Source organism: Aureobasidium melanogenum (genome assembly GCF_000721775.1).
Source record: "Aureobasidium melanogenum CBS 110374 unplaced genomic scaffold scaffold_27, whole genome shotgun sequence".
NCBI lineage: Eukaryota > Fungi > Ascomycota > Dothideomycetes > Dothideales > Saccotheciaceae > Aureobasidium > Aureobasidium melanogenum.
This window is the reverse complement of record NW_024470079.1, coordinates 69,369-94,721: the sequence shown is the minus strand read 5'-3', so window position 1 is coordinate 94,721 and position 25,353 is coordinate 69,369. Positions and strand designations below refer to the sequence as shown.

The window sequence follows — 25,353 nt, the reverse complement described above, 5'->3', positions numbered from 1 at the left end:
ATACTGGCGAGGCGTTTCCTTCAGGCCACTCGAAAGGAGATTGGGCCTTGGATGTTTCTGTTTCTTGGGAGTCTTTCCCACACACACTTTCTCTTTCTTTTCCTTTTTTTTTATCTTCTTCTTCTTGATGTCAGAATTATTGACTAGACGTTTTTCTTTTTTTCTACTTACGAGATCAAATATATTGCTTGTTTCTCATCGCTTCATAACCTTGTTGACTTTAAGGTCTGATAGCTTTTTCTGACACTGAAGAAAGTCAGGGCTATTATCACGAAACGATCAATTCCACCGATCAACAATTATTCATTCATTCTCTAAGCCTGTCCAAGTATTTAATAACGAGGATTAAGAGTGGTTTGTCTGATGCTGCTATATAAGATCGCCTACTTAAACGATGCATGCCATCGGTCTCGAGATTAGTAAATAGTGATAATGATAGTATAAACAGGCGATCTCTAGTACAATGGTTAGGGGTGATTTGTCTGGCGCTCATGCAGAAAATCGCCTGCTTATATAAAACTATCGTAATCGAGACTGGTGCATAGCGATAATGATGTCTTAAGCAGGCGATCTTTGGTATAAGGATCAGGCGTGGTCTATCTAACGCTCCTACGGAAAATCTCCTGCTTAAACAATGCTTGCTGTCGTGATCGGAATTGGCAAACAGTGCTAATGATATGTTGAATAGGAGATTTCTAGTATAATGAACAGGCGTAGTCTATCTGACGCTCATACAGAAAATCGCCTACTCCAATGAATCTTACTGTCGCAATTGAATCCGGCAACAATGATCATTTCAACAAGCGATCTTTGGTATAAAGATCAGGTGTAACCTGTCTGATGTTGCCGTACGATATCGCGTGCTCAAGTCATGCAAGCTGTCACAATTGAAATTCGTAAAAATGATCATTTGAACAAGAGATCTTTCGTATGACGATCAGGTGCAGCCTGTGTGTTGCTCCTGCAGAATATCGTTCCGTTTAACCATCATGCTGCCACGATTGAATTTGATGACAGTGACTGCATGAACAAGAGATCTTTGGTGCGAGGATCAGGAGCGGTCTGTCTGATGCTCATATGGAATATCGCCTGGTCAAATCATCATGCTACCATGATCGTCATAGAATCAGTCTAAGTGGGCGATACTCTGCAGGGCCATCAGGAGAGGGTTGTCTGTTGCTCCTGCAGGATATCTCCTGCTCAGACCATCAGTCTGCTACAATCATGACTAGCAACAACAAATGTATCCGTGTTGTCTTATCTTTTAAGAAGACGATCAGAAGCGGCCTGTCTGTTGCTGCTGCAGAATGCCGCTTACTAGACGGTCATGCTGCTAGAACCGAGATTCAGCAACAGAGACTGTTCGATGCTGTCCGTTCTTTGGAAGAAGAATCAGGAACGATCTGTCTGTTGCTGCTATAGAACATCGCTTACTCAGGAGATCATGCCGCTAGGATCGAGATTCAAAAACAGTAATTGTTTGTCCGTCTCCGTTTTTTGGAAGGAGGATCAGGAGCGGTCTATCTGTTGCTTGTGTATGATATCGCCCGCTTAAATCATCATGCTGTCGTGATTGAGATTGAGAACAATAATCGTTCGATGCTGTCCAAATTTTGGAGGGACGACTCCGAGCAGCGTGTCTGATTCTGCTATAGAAAGACCGCTTGCTTAAATGATCGTTCTGCTGCAATTACGCATGGCGACGACAAAGTGGGTGACTTTTGGAATGACGTCCAGGCAAGTCGTGCCTGATGCTCCTATGTATATTCCGCCTGGTCAAACCAAGTTTGTCATTATGGCATGAATCTTGGCTGATTGCATCAAGACAGAAGCTCAACACGAGCAAGTGCCACCTACCTACAAGCGTCAGGCATGCTATAAGTAGCGGCCCTACTTGTTTATGGATTTGACTCGACTGCAACAGCAAAGGAGATAAACACACCAATGCAAATGAAATGTGTTTTTACCATTGATATATGATCGGACATCGAAATGCCACGATACAACTTCCTTCACCTACTACAGACCCATATCGAATAGCAAGAATTCAGCAGGCTTGTCGCCCACACTCTCAACCTCGATCTTTCCGGGCCCGGTAGCATTGGTAATGTAAGCACCATCACCCTCGCCCAACTCAACACCACCAACTCTGATCTTTGCACCTCCCGACTTTGGCTGTGTACGGCCACCCATAACAAGATGCACAAAGACATTTCTCTTGCCCTCGGCAACAATGTCATGAGTAACACTCTTGCCAGGACTCAAAATACTAGCATCCATACTCAGATCCGCATGCAAAGGGATAGGCGAATCGCTGGCGTCTGTTCCATCATGTCTCTTCAGATCCTCCATAATCCTGACCAACTTGTTTTCCTTCATCTCATCTGTAAACTTTCTAGTCACATAACTAGGCTTCAATCCTCTGGTGTAGGGCTTAGCCCATATCTGCAAAAAATGCACATCTTCGGTTTGCTTGCGGTTGTACTCTGAATGCCTGATTCCAGTTCCTGCAGAGGTAAATTGCACTTCTCCACGAACGAGGTTTTCGAGGTTTCCCATGCTGTCTTTGTGTTCGAGTTCGCCGCTAACAATGTATGACCAGATAAGAAATTCGGCGTGGGAGTGCGTGCCAAATCCTGTGCCTTTTTCCACGCGGTCTTCGTTGATGACACGAAGGGGTCCGAAACTTTCGTGGCTGGGGTCGTAGTAGGATGCAAAGGAGAAGGTGTGGAAAGTGTAGAGCCAGCCGTGGTCAGCATGGCCACGAGCATTCCAGGGACGCTTGACGATTTTCAAAGGACTGTTTGTGGAAGACATTGTGCGTGCAAGTGCTGGAGTTGATGTCTTTGAGAATAAAGCTGGGAGGTTGGTTCGTAGGGGTGTAAAGAGAGCCACGGTGATTGCTGCTATGCCGAAGACAAAGGCGAAGGTTTTGAAGTTTGATGGCGAAGAAGTAGGTTGTGTGTTTTCTGACGATGGGGACGACATGCAGAAATCCAAGTCTGGAAGAGGAATATATGTTTACAAGACAACGGCAGATGCTGATTATGATATATTTATTCTATGGCCCGAAGGTTTGTCATTGCCGTTGTTGCGGCTCAGAAATCCAGCTTAAGTGGGCTAATTTTCTGTAAGCTGGTGAGAGCTCGACGTGAATTCTGATTGGCCAGCATATATGATAACATGTTGTCGCTCATGTTTGCAGAACGTTCTTAATCTTGATTTCTTTTGCGACTAGAACGTCGTGGGCTCATATAATCATCTTTTATTTGTCTTGCTCAGAGCTTCCACGAGTAATGGTAATCAACCTCGTCTCGCATCTCGTTGTAGTTGCGATCCGGATATCCGATTTGCTCTTGGAAACGAATTGTTCATTCTTTTATCTCTCATCTAGGTACTCATACATCTTCTACAATTTACTCTTGACACCACCAACCAACTCCTCCACCTTAGCAAACTTGTAGTAATACTCCAAACTCTGTGGATTCAGCAAAGTCCCTGACGGCTTGACTTTTTCGCCAGAAACAATTCTCTTGACCGGTAATTCTACTTTCTTAAGGTTGACCGTCGTCTATTTTGGCCGTAGCGTTAGCAATTTGTAGCCTTGAAAGCTGGGTAGGGATAAACTCACAGGTATCTCTGGCGTCTCAAACACATACTTGGGAATATGTCTCGGACTACACTCCTTACCAATCCTTTGCTTGACGTCTTTAACCAGCGACTCCGAAAACTTCTTGCCGGGTTTCATGAGCAGGAAAAGTACGACGGCTTCATCGTTGTCGGTAGGGCGTCGCTGGCCCACGCAAATGCTGTCTTGAATGTCGTCGCCAAAGAATGTTTCTATCACGTTGTAGATTTCTGCAGAGCCGAAACGTACACCTGAGGGGTTTAGCACGCCGTCGGCACGGCCGAGGAAGTATACGCCGCCGGTCTTTGGATGGATGAAGATGTAGTCGCCGTGGGTCCAAACGTCTGCGACTTGTTAGCTGCTGATATTGAGATCAGAGGATGAAAAAACTTACTGTCAAAGCGAGCGTAATAAGCATCAAAGTATTTCTGTCCAGACGCATCACCCCAAAACTTGACAGGTTGATTGGGGAAAGCAGCTGTCACAACAAGTTCGCCTGCTTCTCCGACAGGCAAAGGTTTTCCTTTGATACCTTTACCTCCTTCAATCGTCTGATCGTAGACTTGCAGATTCATACCTAAACCAGGACCTTGACAACCTCCAGCATACAATGGAGTCAACAAATTACCCATTGCAAACGAAGAAGCCACATCAGTGCCTCCACTGATATTATTGAGGTGAACAGAAGGAGGAAAACCTTCATCGTAGAACCAGTGGAAGAGAGACTCTGGCAATACCATGCCGGTGCTTGATACACGACGAAGGTTGGACAGATCGGTGACTTGCTTGGGGATGATGGGAGGAGATGCTGAAGCAAGAGTTTGTAGGTATCGAGGTGAGATGCCGAGATCGGTGACTTTTTGCTCTCCTACCATACGGACGAAAGTGGTGAGATCGGGTATGAAGGGTGATCCATCGTATAGGACTGATCGTGCGCCGTGCTGGAGTGCCATTGTTGACATCAAATACATGATCCAGCCAGTTGTCGTGTATTGCAAGTTGACCATCGAGGGCCCAGAATCGAGGTGAAGTTTGCCTTCCTTCATTGAAGAGATCAGAACTGGTCCGCAGCCGTGCACGATGCATTTTGGTACACCAGTAGTGCCTAGAATTCCTGTCAGATCTTGCAAGTGGAAATCGAGCATAAAACGTACCCGAAGAATAAACAATCAAGAACGGATCCTTGAAATCGACCTTCTCAAACGGCAACTCAGAATTGCCACCAGCTTTTGCAAGATACGCTGCCAAACTCATAGTCCTGGGCACATCTCCCACATCAGCCGGTCTCCTCTGGAACCTGGGCATACTGACAAGACCTTGGAAGTCTTTAGCCTTTGCCTTGAGCATTCCATCCACAATCTCCTTCATCTTCGGTATCAAATCAATAGTCTTGCCATTATACACAGCCCAATCATCCACAAAGATCCACTTTGGCTCGATTTGCGTAAGTCGTTGCAAAACACCTTGACTGCCCATGTCTGTAGAGCTCGAACTGAAAATACCTCCAAGGGTGGTTACAGCCAAGAATACAGCCAAGGTATCTGTAGAGTTAGAGGAAACGACAGCGACTCGATCGCCCTTTCGAACTCCATGTGCTTTCATAGCTTGAGCGAGTGATCCAACCTTGGCACGAAGGTCCTTCCAGGTATAGTGTTGAATTTCAGTACAGCCTTCACGAACCTCCGTCAATGCGATTTTATCGCTTTCTTTGCCGGTGGTTGTGCGTTTAGACGGGTCCTTGGGGTCTGCGGTATACAAGATGTTTTCTGCAAAGTTGAGCTTGACGCCTGGAAACCAAGAAGGTACTGAATCCATCCTGGCGTTTGGATCTATGACTTGAGTGTACTTTCCAGTATGAATTAGAGGATGGAGTTCGAACAGATCAGCCCAGAAGTCGGTGCGTTGGTTGATGGAGAATTGATGAAGGTCTTGGAATGTCTGCAATCGTAAGCTTTCACGATACACGACATGCGATTTCTGATTGTATTAATAGATTTTTAAAAAACTCACCTTCATCTTCAACCCTCTCCTCTTGTTAACATCTCTAATGAATTGAGCCATGTAGGTAGCATCTGGATTCGGATGCTCCCACAACTTGCGGGGCATCACGGATGGGGAAGCCATGATAAGGCGAACGTCAACTCTGCTGCACCTCAGTCAAGATTCGTGACACGTAAAGATGCACTCAGGCACATACGGCAATTCCAAAAACTTACAAGAGCCAACAAATGAATAAGTGTCTGCGTGTCTTAGCGACAAGAGAGTCGTAACGAGTTGGAGTTGGTTGGAGGCTCGGCTCCTCCCCTCAATCGTCATTGCGAGATCCCTCGGCTACGGGGAGCGGGGAAGCCTAAATACAGATTTTGAACGAACATATCCGTACTCTAGCAGAGTTTCTGTTCGGAGGTTTGAAGATCTTCAGAGAGGCAGGGACGTGGCAGGGATGCGAAGGCTAAGAATACATTTTCTCCGAGATGTAATTCTTCTAGCTATAGGAAAAAACAGGTCCTCTTCCATCAAGGAAAGCCAGAATTGCCCAACCGACAAGATAAGTTATGTGAAAATGGTAGCAAGAAGCTACAGTAGAAACAAAAGACCTCAGATTGTTTCAACAGACGAACGTATCCTACGTATATGGATAGTATCGAGAAGTCGATCCTCCCTCCCAAGAGACGGACATAAAACCCAAAAAGAAGAACAGCGAAAAAGCTTAAATACAACGCTAAATTTTCCCATTTCCAATTCATGATATGCAAGCAGAAGTCGTAGTAACATTATTCAGTGATAAGAGAAGATCATCGCCAGGTTGGCAAGACTCCACTCTCGGCTCTTTTGAGTCGAAATCGGGGCGTCTCCTTGGAAGAGACGGAACTGACGGAGTCCTTGCGGATGGTCCAACGGGTCGGAGGAGGTGGTTGGAATGAGTCGCGAGGGTAGGGTGGCAGATCAAGAGAAGCCATACGCTCGGCAGCACCCCTGGCGATCATCTTCGGCTTTAAGAACGAAGATGGTGCTGTGAGGGGGGCAGATAGCGGAGTTGACATCATGGACTGGGATGATCCAGGGCGCTGTTTGCTCATGCCTGGTAGCTTGAGGTGATACCCGTTCCGTGACATGCGATGCTTGGGTGGGCATGGAGCGTATACTGGGCTGGTGAGAGCATCGAAGTAGGCAGAGGCTGGAGAATCTGGTGTGGCAGGGGTGTGGCTGGAGGTAGGTGATTGAGAGCCAGACGAGCCAGTCTCGAGGTCTGGTGTCGAAGGCATTGTGGGGGAATCCACCCTAGGGGATGCGAGTGATCCATCGTGGCTGTGTGCTCTGATTGATATGATGCTGAGACGTGATGTGTTGCCATTGGGCTTGAGACTTGATGAGGTTGTTGGCCTTTTGATGGCTGACGACGATGAAGCACTCATGTTGACTTTAGAGACTCGAACCATCTTGGCCTTGCCTGGCGAGACCAGAGTCACAGCTTCAGCCTGAATACATTGAACTTGTTCGACAAAGCTGCATTCCTCGGCCAAGAGTTCAGGAAAGTTTGATTCGAGTTCATCGATAAATTCGTCGGCAACGGTGCTGATAGACATTGATGAAAGACTGGAATCGTCGGACGACATTGGCTCTTCTTCTGAAAGATATCCTGAAAAGAAAAGAGGTTCGTTGCAGAGATCTGTGATGGTGGCTGACATAAGAGGAGGCTCGACGAGGATCTTGAAGTCGAGCGTCCTCTCCTGAAGGGGTGCAGGTGCGGGTCCAGATTTATCGACGCCCCTGACGCACGTTGCGTGTAGCAGCCGCTCCACGTCACCAGTAGAAATCACAGGCTCGGCTGACATGTCCATGTTGGCGGTGTGACCACGCTGACTGGTGCTGACCAACAGCGAAGGGATGTACGAATGTTGGTGAAGGAAAGGAAGCACACTTTGAATAGTGTGGGCGGAGGAGCAATGCCCAGCCAAAGGGTCCTGAACCGTTAATTGGCTTTGTTGTGAACAAGTGATCCCGCAGTGTTCGCGGTAGTGGCCACTGGCTTGTAGCTTATAGTTGATGATCTCGGAATATTCGTCTGTTCGGAGGGGTCCAAAAGTATCGGGTGAAGCTGGGGGGTGGTTGGTCTGAAATGTAGCGGAAGAGCAAGTGAATATGAATAGACTACGGAAACAGATTGTCCGAAAAGAATGACAAGGTCGGGAAGACGTTATAGCAATCAAAAGACGGTTAGCAGTTGGAGGATAACGAATGGCTTGGGATGGGTGGGTGGTGCGTCCGACCGGTGCACACGAAGAGAATGAGTGGCCTTGTTTGCTCTTTGTGGGATGCGGCAACGCGACGCTTTTTGAAGATATCATGCGTTTGTCGAAAACGGTACAAACGTACGTGCTACTGTACCCAGTCCACCAATGCTCCACCCCTACATTACGATTTTGGGCGGCAGGCACAAGCCTTGACGAGCAATCAGCATGTAGGAACCTCCTACAGAGTGCACAAAGTCGTTGGTGCTAGCCGTGCCTGTCCAACGGTTTCAGCGGGTTGCCGAGCTTAATCGAAGAAGTTGCGTGGGAGAGTCGATCATCGCGCTGCATGGTTCCAGAGATTTGGTTGTTGAAAAGGCACACTTCAATTCCGATTGGCCAAACGGCAGGCAATTCTACGCGCCAACCTCGAGTCTATCTCGCTGCTTGCAAGGTTGTTCAGGTCCCCAAAGAACTGCAACTCCACCTCATCAATGGGTACGTGTGCTCATGTAGAGAGCAAAAAACTTCTCTGCCGTGCTTGTACGAGGACTCGAATCCTTGTTCCTGAGGATTGCGCGTGGCCTTATCAAACGGCTCAGCAACGCCATGTCATGATACGTACAATCGATTGTGATGTCTTGTTGCCAAAAAAGGTTCTGGATCGGTTTGGTGGGTTAGTCGTGTTCTCCCTTGCTCCTGCTTGGCCTCCTGCCACTGCCTACTCGGTCCTGCCGAGGGAACTTGTTGCTCAGCCCTTATTCACGTCAGCGATGCAGTCAGTGCAGCAACAAAAACGCAACCGTCAAGCGTCATGCACGGCATCACACGGCTTGACTCGATTCTCGAAAAAAGTGTGAGATTTGGAAGAGATGCAAAAAAAGGCTCCGCATGCGATGGCGCTACTCTGCCGAGACATTGTGAACCACTATTTACACCTGCGGGCAACCCACCCACCATCCACATTCTAGACATTCTTTTGCTAACCTTCCTGCTTTTGCTCTTTTTGCTCAAAATGCATTTTCGAGAAGAGGCGGTTTTCGAACATCGTCACAAGCACCGTTTCGTGTCTTCCTAGAATCCCAGCCTGCTGATTTCACTGCCCCTGCCCCCTCACCAAACGTTGCCGACAATCTCCTTACAATCGACAAGACAAACGGCTTTTGCGCTGTTGCCATCGATACGCAAGAGCGCCCCTATCAAAACAGTGCTGCATCTACCTCCAAAATAGCAGCAAACATATCGCTGTAGCGAGATTAGGGATACCAAAGGTCATGATGTCAGGCGTCTGAGAAAAATTGTTGACTCGTCGGCGATGTTGACATGTTGTCGAAGAGAGAAACATTCAAGGTCTCAGAAATGACTTGCTTTGCCACATAACGCTCCAAGACATTCTGGTGGCTCGTGGTGCCAGCGGGAGGATAAGTGTCGCATCACTAACGTTCTTGAAGTCGTACGGCTGGATCATGCTTACTTCTCTACTGTACATGGGATCTACAGCAACATTATGCGAACAAGATGATCTTCGTCAATATCGATACATCTAAGACCTTACCGGTCGCAGAATTGAGTATTGAAAGTCGAGCCGTGTATACCTGGTGGCAACTGAACACCAAGAGCACGAGGAGGTGGCATGACCCTGCTTGCAGCTCCTGATTCAGAATAATTTGAGGATTTACGAGCGCTTGCCCAGCAAAAACGTCTTGCTGTGAATCCGAACTTGTTCCTGATGATCGAAGGTATTGATCAGCGATCGTATACCATGTGCGCAATCCAGCGTTTCTATCGATTGGAAAAGACTTAGATACTGCTTAACGATAACAAAAAAGCAAACTGAGCCGCTCGATAAACCAAATAAGGAAATGACAGGAATTGTTTTCGCTTCGTTCTTCGGCCGTGATAAAAACAAAATCTTTCTCTTCTATTACTACTCTCTCATCTGCTTGGAACATGCATTTACGCCGAGACCTATACAATCGAATATACGGAACCGAGGCGCTGTGCGATGTAATGCCATCATCCAAGAGTGGACTGGCTGGTGGTCAAGTCCGGAAGACCTTTACTATGTCAATGTGTAAATAGGGCAGTTCGCAGAAGGGCATTTCGCCCAAAGCAAGGTGTGCCAATTTGCTTACAGCATGTATTCGCCCAATCTAGGGGCACCACCCTTCCAGTCCAGACGCTCGAAGTATCTGAAGACCAACTCGTAGCCCTCGAGATCGTGGACGATACGGTCGACGCGGCGGTAACCAGCAATGTTGTCCATGTTCTTGTCCTTCTTGACTCTTGCTCTGCCGTAGCCGTCCTCGTCGGTCTTAGCTTCGAAGACGGTGACACTGAAGCGGCCGGGCTTGAAAATGTTGACCACCTGAACGACGATGTCGTGAGTCTCGCGTCCGGTCTGGCGGGCAGGAACGTTGGTCTCGAAAGATGCGTAGGAGCATTGAGGCTCAGGAGTAACGTGGACGGTGAAGTAGTGGGCTGAACCGGACTCTCCAGTTGAAGGGACGACACCGTTTGCAGAGTATCCACAGGGAGTGAAGAGGTAAGAGTCGATCTTGGCCTCGGGGTACTTAGACACGGGGTAGACGTCGGCCAAACCGCAGGCTTCAGAGACGACGGAGCCCAGAGTGTGACCTTCAGTGGTCAACTCCTCAGGGAAGGTTAGCTTCTCAGAAGGGTCAGAGGTGGTCTGCGCAAAGACGTCGACATCATCATCTCCGTTGATGTTACCCAGGTGAGCGATAGCATCCTTGCGGGCGTCTTGAGACTGCTTGAGATACTTGCCCTCAGCGATAGCACTGGCATCTTCAAGATAGAATTGGCGAGCGTTCTGCTCGTCGAGGTCGGTCATGAGGACCTCCAGTGTCTCGTCTTGAGACTCATCGATTTGTGCGTTGACCTTCTCGGCAGCAAGCTGCTCAGGGTAGTCAAGGATCTTGGTAGGAGTCTCTCTTTCAGGAGTAGCAGGAGGAGTGAGCTGAGTGTTGGGACCAGTGATGTAAAGGTACCAGTGCTCGCCGTTCATCTTTCCAATCATGTAGGCACTGCCTCCCAAGAATCTCTGGTCAAGGAACTTGACCTCATCGCGCCAGCTACGGTGGGGACCACGCTGCTGGTCAGGGTACAGGAAGTTCTTGCGGCTGTAGAAGACGCGGTGAGGAGTAGCGGCGGCAGGGACGGCGGCGGAAAGGTCGGCTTTGGTACCAGGGAAGCCTGCCTCGAGAGCAGCAATCTCGAGCATTCTTGGCAGACCGTACAGCAGAGTGGTGGTGCCGCAGGTCTTGAGGACGAGCTTGTGGGGAAAAACAAACATGCTGGACTCGGAGAGGAGGTAGGCGTCCATGTGCCCATGTCCAATGATTGAGAGAACCTTGCAGTTCACCAGGTCGAGCATCTCTTTCCATGTGTCTGAGGAAACGGCCTTCAGACCATAAGGCTTGGCTCCCTCAGGAAGGGAGGTGGCAGAAGGGCTGAACCATACTTCCAGGAGCTTCTCGGGACCTGCAACTACAATCAGACAGGCACTTGGTAGAGGTTCGTCACGCGAGCTGACCTTCAAAGGCGTTGGTTGAGTCGAGATCGATGGTGACGTCGCGGTTGATTGTCAAGTGAGGAGTAGCCGTCGAGGGCGAGACAGTGTAGTCATTAGGGATATCGATGTTGACCATGACTTCTTTTCAGGGGAGGCTGGCTTACGCCAGCAACAAGCGGGTGTTGTAGGATGCCTTTGAAGGGACGTTATGGAGGCCTGGCCGACAGAGGAATTGCTGGGGACTTTTGCCGTGGAATTTTGACGATCGATGGAGCCCGGATACCCTGGTGAAGTACCGGGACTGGTATAGGAGCGAGACAAGAAGCCTCAGGAACAATGAGATGACAGGTTGTAGGCTGCGCGTGCTGTAGTAGAGACTCACACACAGCGTCGCTTCGTTATTTTTTTCCACACGGCATATGTTGAAAGTCTTGGCGATGTCACCGCTGGTCATCGCTGATCCCGCCCCCACAAATATGGAGCCGCAAGTTTCTTCCGATTCGCTGCGAGCCCTAGCGTATGCGCTTCCAAACACTTACCTAACTAGGCAATATTTCTACGACTGCCATGAGATGCATACAAGCAGGTTGAATATCATCGATACTTTTGAGATAAGTAATCACGCTCACGCGTAGCCTAAGGTACAGTCTTCGTGGAAGATACCCTTCACTCCAAGCTTGCTTTCACCTCCAACGACAGCAGGACCAGACACAACAATCTATAGGAATACGTTAGTATGCACGTATCACTGATCAGGACAAATAGTCATGGAATACTTACCTCGCCCGAGGGCGTGGTGCCATCAACCTTGTTATCGTCCTTGTCCACAAGCTTGATCTCGACACTGCTCAAAGGAGCACCAAAGTGGCTGTGTCCAGGGCGGTCGTCATGTCTGTAGTCATAGATGTTGGTTTGCGCGACAGCACCTGCCACCGAAGGAGCTGTAAGGGCGTAGCAGATTCTGGAGCGTGTGATTATGCGAAGATCACGAAGGGCGGCACTGCTCAAAGTCGCAGCACCGGTTCCGGCTCTCTCGGATGCGAAAATAAGACGCAGCTTACCGGCCGATGTGCCGAGAGTGTTTCCTTTTGGAGCAACCATTCTGTACAGCAGGTCCTCTCCAGGCATGCGACCAGCGGCCAGAGCTCGACCATGGCTTGAGTGTACCATCTTGTGGAGGCCAGAGGATGCTCCCGACATATAAGTCTGGTGCACGTTTGCAAGAGATTCAGACGAAGCAATGACAATTGTAGGCGAACCACGGATAGCAAGAGACAGATCAACGCCAGTGCCTGCGACAGAGTTGATGATCAGAGAGCTGTGACTGAAAAGTGCGGCCATGGTCAAAGACAAAACGTAGGAATGGCTGAACGAATCAGCCGGCAGCACAAGATCTGAAGGTCCCAGACGCTGGCGCTGGGGGAGGGCAGAGATCAGAGCAGCGATAGCTGCAACCATGTTCTACACGTTGTTAGTGATCGCTTTGTAGTTATATGAACCCTGGCTCCTTACCTTCTGGGTGAACTCGACCACTTCCGCAGGGGAGTTAGGGCTTGTTTGCCAGAGGAAGATCAAATTGCCAGGGACCACACTATCGTCATTCTTGGGCAGTTCACTGCTTGTTGAAGAAGCCTCTGTCACCAGATTGTCCCAGACATCTACCGCAAGCTTGCCCTTGGTCTCGTTTTCTGGGGCACCTTGCCAATCCATGTGCTTGTTGGCGGCATCTGTAACCCAAATGACATGACGCAGAGAAGAAACACTTTCAGTAAGACCAGCAAGTGGCAGGGAGCCAGCAGTAGCAACTACAGCTTGTGCCTGTGTCTGCTCAAGAAGCTTGCAAACAATAGCATGTTCTTGGTTGAAAGGCACAAGGATAGGAGTCAGACCATAGAATGAACAGGCTTTCAAAACCGTTAGCAACAAAATACCAAGAAAGAGCACAGTGTTTCTTACCAAAGATGGTGAGAAGGTACTCGACCGAGTTTGGCGTGTAGATGGCGACCTTTTGGACACCAGCCTTTTGCAAATGCGAGCCAATAATGTTGATGGTTTTCGAAAGTTTGCTCAAGTCACACTCGGCAATGGAATTGCCTCCGTGAACAGACATGATTTTGGCGGCAGGAGAGGCTGAGGAGTTGACAGCCTCACGCCAGATATCTCTGAGATCACCATCCTTGCCAGCAGTCCATTTGGGAGCACCGGGAGCGCGAACCGAAAGACCAGTCTTCAAGCCGTAGCCATGAGGGACTTCAGTCGAGCGGTACACAGCAGACTCACGTGGCTGACGGACAGGAGATGCGGCAGCTTGACGAGCAAGAAGCAGAGGATGAGTATCGGGCTCAGCCCAGAAGATGAGTGGATATGCTACAAATGTAAACAGAGCCAAGGCAATCAGGGTGGTGTAGATATTCCAGGCCGAGAGGGTATCTGCGATGAGAGCATCCAGCTGCTCAATCATATTGGCCATGTTGAATCTCAGGGACTTGTCCTGCAAGACCGATATCTGAGAAGAAGGAAGAAGATTGGTCTTCTCGTCCTCTAAATGACATGTCGGATGTCAGCAGTCAGATGGCCGGTGGGGCTTGCATGAGCACAGCCACAAGGCGACCGTGGAAACCAGTGCCAAGCTCGAGAATCAACACAGCGCCGAACAAAGATCAGGAAACACAACGACCGCAGTCACTTTACCAATAGCCATAGAGACAGCAGCAAACCTGCTTACAGCAAGATTCGACTGTTGTTACGCCATGCGCCGTGTCTAACAGAAGCGCTAACCCGGATCCCCGTTACTAACCCCTGCAGCACTCGACAACACACAGCAGCCAACTCTATACCCTCTGATCTCTCTCACACACAACACACCATGTCTTCGACAGCAGTCATGAAGCCGAGCCCGGCACAATCGCGCTTCGTCGCTCCTACAACTCCGTTGCGACCCTCGTCAGCACCCTCGACACCACAAAAGTCACAGCAACAACCTACAAAGGTTGAAACCACAAAGGTCGAAACTCCTGGAACCTGGCGTCATCCCAACATGGACGACATCAATCGTCGCAAGAATGCCTCGACTTTTACTTCGGACAATGCACATGCTATTGTTGTCAATGCTGTTGCTCTGTTGGTGCTCTTGCTTGCTCCCGGCATGCTCTCTGACTAGTAAGACTAGATTCATTTGCTAGATTGAGTGTCTAATACTTACTCTCGACCAGCACTCCCACGGCATTGACTGCCTCCTTCAAGTCCATGGATCCATACGCAACCTGGGCTACCCTCGTCCTCCGCTGCATCCCCGTCCTCAACATCTCACTCGCCCTCATGCCACTCTTCCGCCCCAAAGACGAAATGACAGACATCCCTCTCACCAGAGAACAACGCCAACTCCTCGGCCTAACACCTCAAACTGTTCCTTTGCCTGCTGGTTCCCCTGGCTACGTTACCCCTCCCAGATACTCGCGCTCTTCTACACCTCGTTCCAGTGCTCAGAAACACGCCTCAGGCTCGCCAATGTCACACAAGGCTAGCCCATCCTCATTCGACCAAAGCAGTTTGGGTGTCAGTAAAGGCCCTTCTGGCAGTCCCTTTTCTGTTAGTCCTCTGATGCAAAAGGCAGTGGGAGGTGCTACCGCAGCAAGAACAGCTTCGCCTTTGGACAGTAGTTTGGGAAGTAGTTCGTCGGGGTTGGCGACTGGCAAGGCTACGGTGTCGTTGAACAGCAAGTGGTTGTATGAGAGGGGAAAGGGCAGTCCTAATGGTGGCAGAGCTGTCTTTTCGTGATTTGATTGATTGACTTTCTGTATCAAGGATACCCCTGTTTCTTAGGCTAACCCAACAAGTAGTACCTTTTCAGTGAATTGAACTTCTGTTCAAACGCATCCTCTCAGAAAGTGCTAACTAATCATCTCCTGTGATTGTTCCTCAAACTTCCGTAGCCGTCTGCCTAACAGCAAACTTCATCTTGTCTTCCTCAGAAGTGACTTGCTCCGCCAATTCACTCACATCTTCAAACTTTTTAGCTCCCTCAACAGGAACATGTTCCTGCAATGCAATCCACGTAGGCACCACCGCAAGCCCCAAAAGCACAGTATTGACAGCAAGAGGAACCCTTCCGCCTTTCCAATCCCTAGTATTAATACCAAAACTCACCGCTTGTGAAAAGCTCTCCTGACCTCTTAGGATACCAGAAAACCTTGCTGCATCCAGTCAGTACGCCGAGCAACAAAGCAGAGAAGAGAGAGAGAGAGATGATGGATGGGTAGGAGAGACTTACACAACTCTGAAATATTATCAGTCTTCGTCGAGAGGAAATAGTATAAGAAGTTCTGAAGGGATTGCTGAGCAAAATCCCAAAACACGAGGACGAAAAACCCTTCCACAAAGCCGGGGTCTGTCCAATCCCAGACTGGTTGAGATTTTGTGTATTTTTCTTGGATGGCCCAGCCGTAGGACCAAGCTAGGAGATGCCAGAAGAGGACGTAGAAGAAACTTTGAGTGATGTTAGAGAGCGCTGTGGGTTGGAAGGGGGAAGTGGAGACTAGGGTTAGGGTTGCTTACCAGACGTTTAGTCTCTTCTTGACGGGCCAAGGTTTATAGTCTAGGAGGGTGCTGACGAGAAAGGAGGAGAGGATGCCACTGAAGTTTGTTAGGAAGCCGATTAGACATCTTGCGCGAAGGCCGAAATAGTAAGTTTGGAAGTCTGATGGGTGTTAAAGATGCATGATTATGTTGATAGCGATGAGTACTCACTTCCGGAGTATTGATTGAAGTAAGCAGCCCAGAATACAGGCAGCAAGAGAAGGATATCACGTCTCTTGGAAGCAGCAACAAGAGCCCGAAGCTCGGCCGCGAATGACTTTTCCTGTACGATCTTTACTTCACTGCCATCTGCTCGTTGAACCTGTGCAAAGGTCAGTCGTGCCATCAAGAACAAATTGCAGTCAAGCTTACCTTCTCAGGCGGTGACAACAACAACCCGACAGGCACAGCAAGGCATTGCAGGGCGATGAAAACAAGATAGGTCTCTAAGCCCAAGTCAGTCAGATGAGTATGTAGCCTCTTCGTATGCTAAAGACTGTCACAGTAAAGCTGTAGAGATGCACAATACTTGCGGAGAAAATGTGGTTTCCACAGAGAGAACCATGAGGAAGGCTATCTCTATGGCCAGATTCATGTCCGAAATACAACTGTGCATTTTGACAGCTCTTGATGGCATTGTTCATTGGTGCGAGGAGGAGTTCAACAGCGAATTGTGATAGTCTCTAACAGTATGGACGGACGCAGGGAGGCATAGTACTCACGGTAACCCACTTTGCCTTTAGATTTCTGATTAGCAGAGCTGAAGAAAAGTTAGCGAATTCAGAAAGATACGGACATCGAGCAAACACACTGATTAAGGCCGAGAAGGATGGCACCTCCCAAGATGGGGCCTCCAGTCCTGAACACAAGCCAGATGTTCATATATTGTCCACGTTTGGCTGGTGGAGGATAACCCAGCGCAACAGCTCCTTCTGAAGCCCAGAACAGTCCGGCACTGATACCACAAGCTACAGCACCAACGAGGACGAACCAGACATTTCCCTGTAACCACATTTAGTGTTTAACGTGGCTTGTCACACGTAGAGTTCAAGCGTACATATCTATTGTTGGTATAGAGACCAGCACTGTAGACAGGATAGCCTACAGCTCCGAGAACCAGAGTCCATTTGAGGCCGATGCGGTTGGCAATGGGGCCACCAAACAGACAAAAAAAGCCCATCAAGCCGAAGACCAGGGCATTGGCCGCGTTGACCAAGAAAGGTTTTTGAGCGCCTCCAGCTCCCAATGAGTTCATCGCATTCCATAACCCTGGCGCCTTTCACGTTTGAAATACAGTTAGTATGTTGCTTGTGTGGAAGAGAATGTACTGATGTGGTCACCACATGGTGGAAGTTGACTCGTGCTGTCAAGACCCTTATCACTTACCATGAATCCCACCATACCAATCACGCACGCATTGAACATGCTTGATCTGTACCATCTCTTTTTTTCGACTGTGGTATGCTCCTCATGGCTCTCGGCCAAGTCAGAATTGGTCGAAGTTGACATGGCTGACGGAGAAAACGACGAAGATGACAAAACAAAGCCAAAGCCACACCTACATGTTCACAACCATGCTATATAGATGGTTATTGATGTTACATGTCGTTGTAGGATTGATTGTGCCATATTGCGTGAGAGAGGTATCCACCCTGTATGACAGCGGGTAATATGAAGCGGGCGCGAGCGATGGTGAGAACTCGGAGGACTGCGAGGTGTTTAGGCAATTATATTGCTTGGTAGGGCGTAGCACCAAATGATCGGCAGCATAAAAGATCAAAGAAGAATGCTTCTCCTGTCGAAACCGATGTCGTGATTAGAAGTCCGAATCCTTCCTGCCTTTTTCGGCGCTGCTGTCACTTGGAAATGCAGTCAAGGATTTTACTCTGCCTGACGATGCTTACAACTTTGACCTTATCGTGATCACTGATTGAATTCGTGTGTTTCTTTCCGAAGCCTACAGCACATCTATATTTTAGACCGTGAGAAGAGAGTTAAGAGTGGTTGGTGGCAGCGAGGTCTATAGACATGTCAAACGTCATGCCAAGGCGCTGCAAGGTTGACATGTGAAAGAGTGGATATACTCAACCATTCTCAATTGTCGACCAACTCTCAAGCGAAGGGCCAGATTCAAAATGCCTACTATCCCGGATAGAGCGCAGACGGAAGATTCGACGAGTTTCAGCCCGGATGCATACTTTGACGCTTGGGAGAAGGGCGAAATCACAGCACCATACGACAATGACTTCCGCAAGTTCATCCTGACCACCTTCGGTCTACCTCAGGACGATACGTACACGTACGCCGCCGTCGCCGAAGTTACTCTGCTCCAAGCTCAGACATATGTCGAGTTTGGCGGCCAGGGCGGATTACACGCCTGGTACAGAGACGACCAAGGCAAGCCAGTAAGCCCGCCATAAGACACCACGAGTACCGACCCATAAACCAACATCACCTGCCATCCAGCTACCACCACCGCCTGCCGTTGATATCGCTGCATACACCAGCATCTTCAAAAGTACAACAAACACCCAAAAAGCCCTAGTCGGCCTGGCTTCAAATGCAAAGAAGGAATCAATTCGTGCCTCTGTTGGCCAACATCTTCAAAGTCTATATCAACCTCCTTCGCCCGATCGCAAAATCGTCATATCTAAGCTGAAGAAGGAACACACAAACCCTTACCTTGATGTCTGGGCATGGTCATGTCAGAACCTCGAATGGGCTGGTCCCGAGGCTGCCACGAGCAAGGTCCGCTTCTCGCATGCCATTTTGCCAATCCTATATCACCACTTTGGTTGCGTCTGTCCCTCTTACGAGTCGCTGTCCATCATCTATCAGCTGGCCAAGGGTCGAACCGTCATTGATTTAGGAAGCGGAAATGGTTACTGGTCATACATGCTGAGAGTCTTCAACAAGCAGAAGCCTTTGACTGTTGTTCCCGTCGATAATGGCATTAGTGAGTGGAGGACTGTATGGGTGCCTGACACCAATCAGATCGATGGTGTCGAATACCTCAAGAAGAACAATGACGGCAAGGACCAGGTCTTGTTGCTGGTCTACCCTCAAGTTGGTCTCGAGTTCACATCCAAGATTCTCCGAGCATACAGTATGTCCTGTCCGAACATCTAATTCGTCAAAATAGTTCACTGACGTTTCGCAGAGGGTGATACCATCATCTGCGCAGGTACCCAAAACTCAAACGGCTACACAGCCTTTGCCAAAGAGACCATCGCAGATTGGATCGCTAGAGAAATGCCCGTGTTCGACAAAGTTTGCCAGATTCCCCTACCCAGCTTCGCTGCCAAGGATGAGGCTCTCTTTGCGTTTCAGAGGAAAGCCGCATAATTCTTGAGCAAGTTAACTTTAGCTCTCTCAACACCACCCTTGCCCCACAATCAACACCACCAAACATGAGGTGGTGTTACACTCTTCCACTCTCTACCAGCCAAGCGTGATTCTTGCACATGTTTCTCGTACTCTGATGAGAAGAGTCTCGAGGGACATCTATTGGTTGTGAACAACTATGCCTGCATGGGACCACCAGTCTCCAATGTGTTGAGAGGGTTTACCATCGTACAATGAAAGGTCAGGACACTTTGACTGAACGTAGGTTAATATCAAGCAGAGTCAACCTCAGCTATAAAACCAGACCTGTTTCCGCATCTCTTTCTACCTCTTGCCCAAACGTGACATCCCTCAATCATGAAGGATCTCTTTTTGATTTTTATACTCACCCTTTTGGGTAGCATGGGTGTTCTCGCTGCTCCCGTTGAGCAATACACTAAGCAAAACCCCAAGAGCCTTGTCTGTCTGATCTTGAGTTATCAATGATACGACTACTGACTTGATACAGTTCTCAAGCTGGATGTCAAACCTCCATGTGGACCAAACCCACTCAAGACACCACAACTCTTCACGTTCAACTTCTCATGGGTCCCATCAAGTCTCTGTCAGCACTCACAAGGCTGATAAGAACGATATCAGGACTAAAACCGAGACTCAAATCATTACCGAAGATTGTTCAGCTACCGACGATGGGGTTCGCACCACGGTCGTTGAGATGGTTCCCACTACCAGGGTACTCGTGGTTACACCATCATACATCAAGACCAAGACCGTGATAGAGACTGTTTTGTATGATGTCACAAAGCCTGCTTCGTCAACCAGATCGCACAGGCCTACGAAACACACTTTGACTGAGACCGTTATCTCGTCCTCGCCAACCACTTCGAGATCCTCCAAGAAGCACACGAGATCGAAATCTTCGAAAACGCATACCAGATCGTCCAAGACTACTGAGTCAGCTGTTCCATCGCATTCCGTATCCTCTTTTTACTCTTCGAAGAAGGAGGTCGTCGTCACCACGAGCGAGGTGGTCGAAGTGGTCACTGTTGGCTACACAGAGGTGTCTACAACTATGACTCTCACCGAGGGTGATAGCAGGCTTTCGAGCACGACTCCCGCGGCTTCCACCAAGGTTACTGGTTCTCTTCACTGGCCACCTTACCTCACGGATCTCTCGAAGTACGCGCACAATACACCTGAACCCCAACCCACCGATGCTGTTGTTGGAGATCTGAACAACACATCATCTTTCTCTACATCAATCAGGACGATTCACCACAACAAAACTTCAAAGTCTCTGACCATGCCTGATCGAAATTGGCTCATCACACTTCCTGCTGCGTTGCCTGCTGCAAGCCAAGGTGCCAATGACATTGTCGAGAACCTCTCTGCCAGAGATGATGACGATGACGATCCCGACCACGACTACAAGAAGTACCGCAAACCCGACAAGGCTATGAGCAAGAGAATGAGCCGATGGAGCAAGCACCACAGCAAATCCATGGAGAAACAAAGTGACTACAAGCAGGAGGCTCAGGCCAAGTCTCGTAGCTTATCCGCCAAGAGCGCCGACAAGGCTCACAGCAAGTCGATCGAGAACGCTAAAAAAGCCTCGAAGAAGCACCACGATGGTGACGATGACCAAGTTGCCTCGGTTGGACTAGATGCCAGGGAAGTGTCAATGGCAGCTCCTGCAACAACATACGTCGAGGTTACCGTCACGACTACTGTGTTGCCTACCCAGAACGGAACGTATTCGATCTCGTACAGAACAGTCCATGCCAGCAGGACTGGTAGTGCGGACAGAATCTCGACCAGCAAGGCCTCCAAGACCCACTCCAAGGCTTCTTCCAAGGCCCACGAATCCTGGAGAACAGTTTGTGCAGGTCTGGACTGTTTGCGGGTACCAGCTCTTCCCAAGACTACCCATGAAGCTGAGGATGCAACAATGAGTTCCACGATCGCTGAACAATACCCTACTGAGGAACCAATGTGGCACTGCATGATACCCAATTGTCACTCAAGACTTCGCTCAGCTGATGTGGCCAGCACCGTCAAGCCATGGACGCCCAAGGTATCGCCCATCTTGACTGATAGCAATGGTGTGTGAGAGTGGTGCGGAAGATGGAAAGAGAAAAGCGGAGGAGAAGAGCAGGATGTAGAGGAAGGGGGTAATGTTTGATGTCTGGATGGTTGATTTAGTTCTTTTCTGTAACCAGAATCAATAGCGAAAAGTAGGAGGAAATTTCGTTTTTATGCTTCTGTGCCTCTACACTGCTATACTGCCTTCCAGTGTGCCAAAAGGACATCGTGCAGGTGGCTATGAAACTGCACAGTACCACCACGAAACAGAATCTTGCCATATTCGGACTTGTGGTCGGCGCCTACGTGTAGCTCACGTGTTGTTCGCACCGCCTGTCTACTCATCAAATCACCAATCTCATTATTCACTTGATCCTCATAGCGAAACGCCAACTCGGGAGTCTTCCTGCTTTTGAAACTTACGCTAAGGCTCGAAGACTGCCACTCCTTGTACATAAGAACTCGATCGGTATTTGATATTGTGGTTTTTGAGAGCTTGATCTAAATCATGACAGGACCGTGTATCCAGATAAAACATGGCTTCATCACCGAGCAAGAGGCATTGGACACCGACACCGATATCATTCCCAAACTTCACCAAGAACGAGAATCTAACAAGTTCCGACAGAAACTGCAGTCATCCTCATCCCACATTCGAGAATTAGTCTCACGTCATCTACACATACCAGAATCTGATTTTTTCCTCGACGAGCCGTCTGCCTGGATTGAAGGAGCCTTCAATATCTGTCTGGGCATCGAGCTCAATAGAGAACGTTTTCCTCATCTTCCACAAACAGCACTCATTCGCTTCCCTTTGCCTTTCAACATTGGCGAGGACTTCGCGCCAGGAGCAATGGATGAGAAGCTTCGTTACGAGGCTGCTACTTATATTTGGATGCGAGAGAATTGTCCCAATATCCCCTTACCTCGCCTTCTTGGGATGGGCTTTCCAGGGTCTCAGACTGTAAGTGTTCAGCCCAATATACCGACTTCATATGCTCTGTTAATCTGACACTGCTCAGTTCACCGCCATCGAAAACGAGGATATATACAACAGACTACATTGTTACCTCCGCTGCGCCCTTCCCTGCCCTTCTGTCTTGAAGCTAAGAAGGTTTAGGATACGACATACACCTCAGCAGATTCTTTCGTCCATGATACTCTTAGCTATCAAGATCAACGCATGACTTATCAAATGAATTCTATTCTGAGTATGGATGATGGCGTCTACCAGCTTACAGCTTTGGTTGATCTGCGAGCTCTTCTACCTCACTTCTTCAACAAAGAGTCCCGCAACGGCCCATTCATTCTTTCTCTGCCTGATCTACATGCAAGCAATATCTTTGTCGATGCTGACTGGAATATCACAAGCATCATCGACCTGGATTTTGCCCCTGTTGTCCCAGTACAAATGGTACACGTGCCGTATTGGCTCACAAATCAAGGTGTCGATCAAATTCGCGGCCCTGAACTAGAGATCTACAAGCAACAATACGACGATTTTGTCGACATCCTGGAACAAGAAGAGAACAGAATAGCACGAGACCACTCTTACAGCCAACGACTACGACAAGAGTGGGAAACAGGCAGATTGTGGTATGTGATGGCTCTGAGCTCTACGAATGCCTTCCCTAGCATATTCGAACAACATCTGCAACCGAGATTCTTCGAAGAAGATTTCGAGACTCACGTTCAGGGCAAACCGCTTCCGCGGCTTTGGTGTGAGGATGTTGACTCGTTCATTGCCAAAAAGTTGGAGGATTATGAAGTTTACCAGGACAATGTTCGCAGCATTTTTGCTGCGGCCAAGGCTGAACATGATGCAAGCCAAAAAGACAGAGAAGAGAACAAAGTCAACCAAGAAGAGAAGCGAGAAGAAGAAGAGACAAGCCCAAAGGAAGAGGGAGTGGAAATATCAGTCGATGCACAGTCTAATGTAGGGCAAGATTTGATAGAACTATTGTAGTGCAGGTTGATCAAGCACGTCAACAAAACAGTGATACATATCAAGTCCATACTTCAGAATCAGGAGCGGATAAGATGTTCATCAAGATTCATTCATACCATCAAAACTACACCACCTGCCTCAGAAACCAATACTTTCAAGCTTTCTAAAGCAAATATCTGAATCCAGGACTCAACCCTGGCGCAGGGCTGACTTGTGAGACCTCCATGTGCTCGACCGCGCTCTTCTCACCCATATCGAGGTTAATCTGCTCAATCTCTGCTTGCTCGAGTTTCTTGTTCTCGCGGACGAGGCAGAAGCGCAGGATAGTAGCCAGAATAATGGACACGGCGACAAAGACAGTATTTGCTTCCATGGCAGGAAGGTAGCGAGGACCACTTTTCTTCTCGTAGAGATAAGGCGAGTAGATTTGGGCAAAGTTGCCGACCATCTGATGCATTTGTCAATCACCAATCCGTCAACAGTAGAATAAGGCGGGAGGAACTTACGTTTGTAAGAGCCAAAGCAGCAGCCCTCTTCTCCATCGGATGCGGCAACGTAGCCGAAATCCACGCAATAGCCACATTGAACCCTCCATACACACCTCCCAACATCAAGAACAGAGATACATATCTCGGAGCCAGTGTCGTAGTTGCAGCAGCAATTATATATCCAATCATTCCAAAAGCCAGAGGGATAACCAGATGGGCATAACGTTCTTGACGACGGTCACTGGAGATGGAAATGCCCATGGCGCAGAAAGCGGCAAAGACGTAGGGGGGAGCGACAAGCAATAGAGAGTTGATCTTGTTGTAGCCGAAGGTTTTGACCAGGGTGGGGATGAAGGAGGTAACGGCTGCTGCGGAGGTTTTGGTGATGACGATGCCGCTGTGGTTGAGTTAGAAGATTGCTTCAATGAAGGAAGAGGGAGAAGGGCAGACGTACGCAAGAAGCCAGACTTTGTAGTCTGTAACTGCCATTCTGACGCCTGAGAGTAGCGAGCCTCTCTCTGCATCGTCGTTGCCGTTGCGGTCGCGAAGTCTGTATGTGGCGATTGCTTTTTCTTCTTCGGAAAGCCATCTGGTGGTGTGAGGGAAATCGGGCAGGATCATGCTGGGGAAAGTCAGTATCATGGTGGCCTATTCGACGGGTAGATGGAAAGCTCACATGCAAGTCAAGGCAAAAGCCACAGTCACACAGCCCTCGATGATGAACAACCATCTCCAAGACTCTAGACCGCGAGCACCGTCCAAGCCATATTGGACACCGGCTCCGACGAGGCCGCCAAAACCGCTGGACAAGAGACTTCCAGTGTACAGGACTGCAGTACGGGTGGCAAGCTCTCTACGAGTGTACCATGAAGAGAGCAAGAACAGGGCGCCAGGGAAGTAAGGTCTAGTACAAATCAGTCCAGTGGTCATCAGTCGTTATCGATCATTACTAACGCTTCCATGAATCCAAGGAAGAATCTTGTAACGACCAAGCCATCAAAGTCGTGTACAAGAGCGGTACAAGCAGAGACTACACCCCAGAGAGCCATGCAGACAGGCTATACAAATCAGCGATTGATTCTATTATTCTTCAAGAGAAGAGACTTACGAGGTAGATAGAAGGGCGAACTCTCGTCAACAGCATATTCGAAGGAATCTGCAGTGCAATATAACCAGCAAACAGCACAGAGATCGCTGTATTGAATTGATCACCTTTAAGTCCTAGATCTTTCTCGATGCCTTGGATTCTCGCGTTGGGAAGAGCATTGCGGTCAAGGTAGCTAGAGATACTGTAAGCATTGAGGAAGCATTGGAGTGAGGTAAACGACTTACTTGAGCACAATCATGCCCAAAAGACAAGGCATGAGCCTAAAATCGATCTTGCGGACAAGAGCCTTTTGCTTTCTGGCATAGTCGTCTGCCGTGAGCTCAAAGCCTGGGATATCAACAATGTCCATATCTCCAGTCATGATTGAACAACAGAGAAAGATAGTCAACTAAGGAGAAGATGAAGGAGTAAG

At 48.7% G+C, this 25,353-nt stretch overlaps 11 protein-coding genes across 11 annotated transcripts; 4 read left to right on the top strand and 7 right to left on the bottom strand.

The window, feature by feature from the left end:
• Positions 1–2,019: 2,019 nt before the first annotated feature.
• On the bottom strand, positions 2,020–2,817 carry M437DRAFT_58083 (RmlC-like cupin; the record flags this gene model as incomplete). Its single annotated transcript, XM_041023334.1, has 1 exon — positions 2,020–2,817. One exon carries the CDS (start codon positions 2,815–2,817, stop codon positions 2,020–2,022), a length of 798 nt encoding a protein of 265 aa, XP_040876038.1.
• Positions 2,818–3,409: 592 nt separating this feature from the next.
• Positions 3,410–5,752, bottom strand: M437DRAFT_57919 (acetoacetate-CoA ligase; the record flags this gene model as incomplete). Its single annotated transcript, XM_041023299.1, has 5 exons — positions 3,410–3,571; positions 3,632–3,972; positions 4,023–4,733; positions 4,783–5,566; positions 5,639–5,752. 5 exons carry the CDS (start codon positions 5,750–5,752, stop codon positions 3,410–3,412), a joined length of 2,112 nt encoding a protein of 703 aa, XP_040876037.1.
• A 671-nt stretch (positions 5,753–6,423) lies between these two features.
• M437DRAFT_78473 (uncharacterized protein) lies at positions 6,424–7,470 on the bottom strand (the record flags this gene model as incomplete). Its single annotated transcript, XM_041026992.1, has 1 exon — positions 6,424–7,470. The coding sequence occupies one exon, from the start codon at positions 7,468–7,470 to the stop codon at positions 6,424–6,426; it is 1,047 nt and encodes a 348-aa protein (XP_040876036.1).
• A 2,521-nt stretch (positions 7,471–9,991) lies between these two features.
• M437DRAFT_57801 (S-adenosylmethionine decarboxylase proenzyme) lies at positions 9,992–11,531 on the bottom strand (the record flags this gene model as incomplete). Its single annotated transcript, XM_041023279.1, has 2 exons — positions 9,992–11,364; positions 11,417–11,531. 2 exons carry the CDS (start codon positions 11,529–11,531, stop codon positions 9,992–9,994), a joined length of 1,488 nt encoding a protein of 495 aa, XP_040876035.1.
• Positions 11,532–12,020: 489 nt separating this feature from the next.
• Positions 12,021–13,865, bottom strand: M437DRAFT_57671 (acetyl-CoA synthetase-like protein; the record flags this gene model as incomplete). Its single annotated transcript, XM_041023260.1, has 4 exons — positions 12,021–12,113; positions 12,176–12,856; positions 12,908–13,299; positions 13,352–13,865. 4 exons carry the CDS (start codon positions 13,863–13,865, stop codon positions 12,021–12,023), a joined length of 1,680 nt encoding a protein of 559 aa, XP_040876034.1.
• A 396-nt stretch (positions 13,866–14,261) lies between these two features.
• Positions 14,262–15,172, top strand: M437DRAFT_87964 (uncharacterized protein; the record flags this gene model as incomplete). Its single annotated transcript, XM_041028741.1, has 2 exons — positions 14,262–14,554; positions 14,608–15,172. The coding sequence occupies 2 exons, from the start codon at positions 14,262–14,264 to the stop codon at positions 15,170–15,172; spliced, it is 858 nt and encodes a 285-aa protein (XP_040876033.1).
• A 141-nt stretch (positions 15,173–15,313) lies between these two features.
• On the bottom strand, positions 15,314–17,395 carry M437DRAFT_58026 (MFS general substrate transporter; the record flags this gene model as incomplete). Its single annotated transcript, XM_041023319.1, has 9 exons — positions 15,314–15,588; positions 15,666–15,880; positions 15,950–16,091; positions 16,142–16,292; positions 16,343–16,416; positions 16,693–16,730; positions 16,782–16,972; positions 17,028–17,246; positions 17,357–17,395. The coding sequence occupies 9 exons, from the start codon at positions 17,393–17,395 to the stop codon at positions 15,314–15,316; spliced, it is 1,344 nt and encodes a 447-aa protein (XP_040876032.1).
• A 710-nt stretch (positions 17,396–18,105) lies between these two features.
• M437DRAFT_69370 (uncharacterized protein) lies at positions 18,106–19,315 on the top strand (the record flags this gene model as incomplete). Its single annotated transcript, XM_041025273.1, has 3 exons — positions 18,106–18,375; positions 18,437–19,076; positions 19,131–19,315. 3 exons carry the CDS (start codon positions 18,106–18,108, stop codon positions 19,313–19,315), a joined length of 1,095 nt encoding a protein of 364 aa, XP_040876031.1.
• A 357-nt stretch (positions 19,316–19,672) lies between these two features.
• Positions 19,673–21,709, top strand: M437DRAFT_69369 (uncharacterized protein; the record flags this gene model as incomplete). The annotated part of the gene is made up of 3 exons (XM_041025272.1): positions 19,673–19,774; positions 19,824–21,417; positions 21,609–21,709. 3 exons carry the CDS (start codon positions 19,673–19,675, stop codon positions 21,707–21,709), a joined length of 1,797 nt encoding a protein of 598 aa, XP_040876030.1.
• Positions 21,710–21,905: 196 nt separating this feature from the next.
• On the top strand, positions 21,906–23,363 carry M437DRAFT_69368 (uncharacterized protein; the record flags this gene model as incomplete). Its single annotated transcript, XM_041025271.1, has 2 exons — positions 21,906–22,361; positions 22,518–23,363. The coding sequence occupies 2 exons, from the start codon at positions 21,906–21,908 to the stop codon at positions 23,361–23,363; spliced, it is 1,302 nt and encodes a 433-aa protein (XP_040876029.1).
• A 145-nt stretch (positions 23,364–23,508) lies between these two features.
• M437DRAFT_57922 (major facilitator superfamily transporter) lies at positions 23,509–25,290 on the bottom strand (the record flags this gene model as incomplete). The annotated part of the gene is made up of 7 exons (XM_041023300.1): positions 23,509–23,793; positions 23,852–24,230; positions 24,288–24,455; positions 24,510–24,737; positions 24,788–24,891; positions 24,942–25,113; positions 25,166–25,290. The coding sequence occupies 7 exons, from the start codon at positions 25,288–25,290 to the stop codon at positions 23,509–23,511; spliced, it is 1,461 nt and encodes a 486-aa protein (XP_040876028.1).
• Positions 25,291–25,353: the final 63 nt, after the last annotated feature.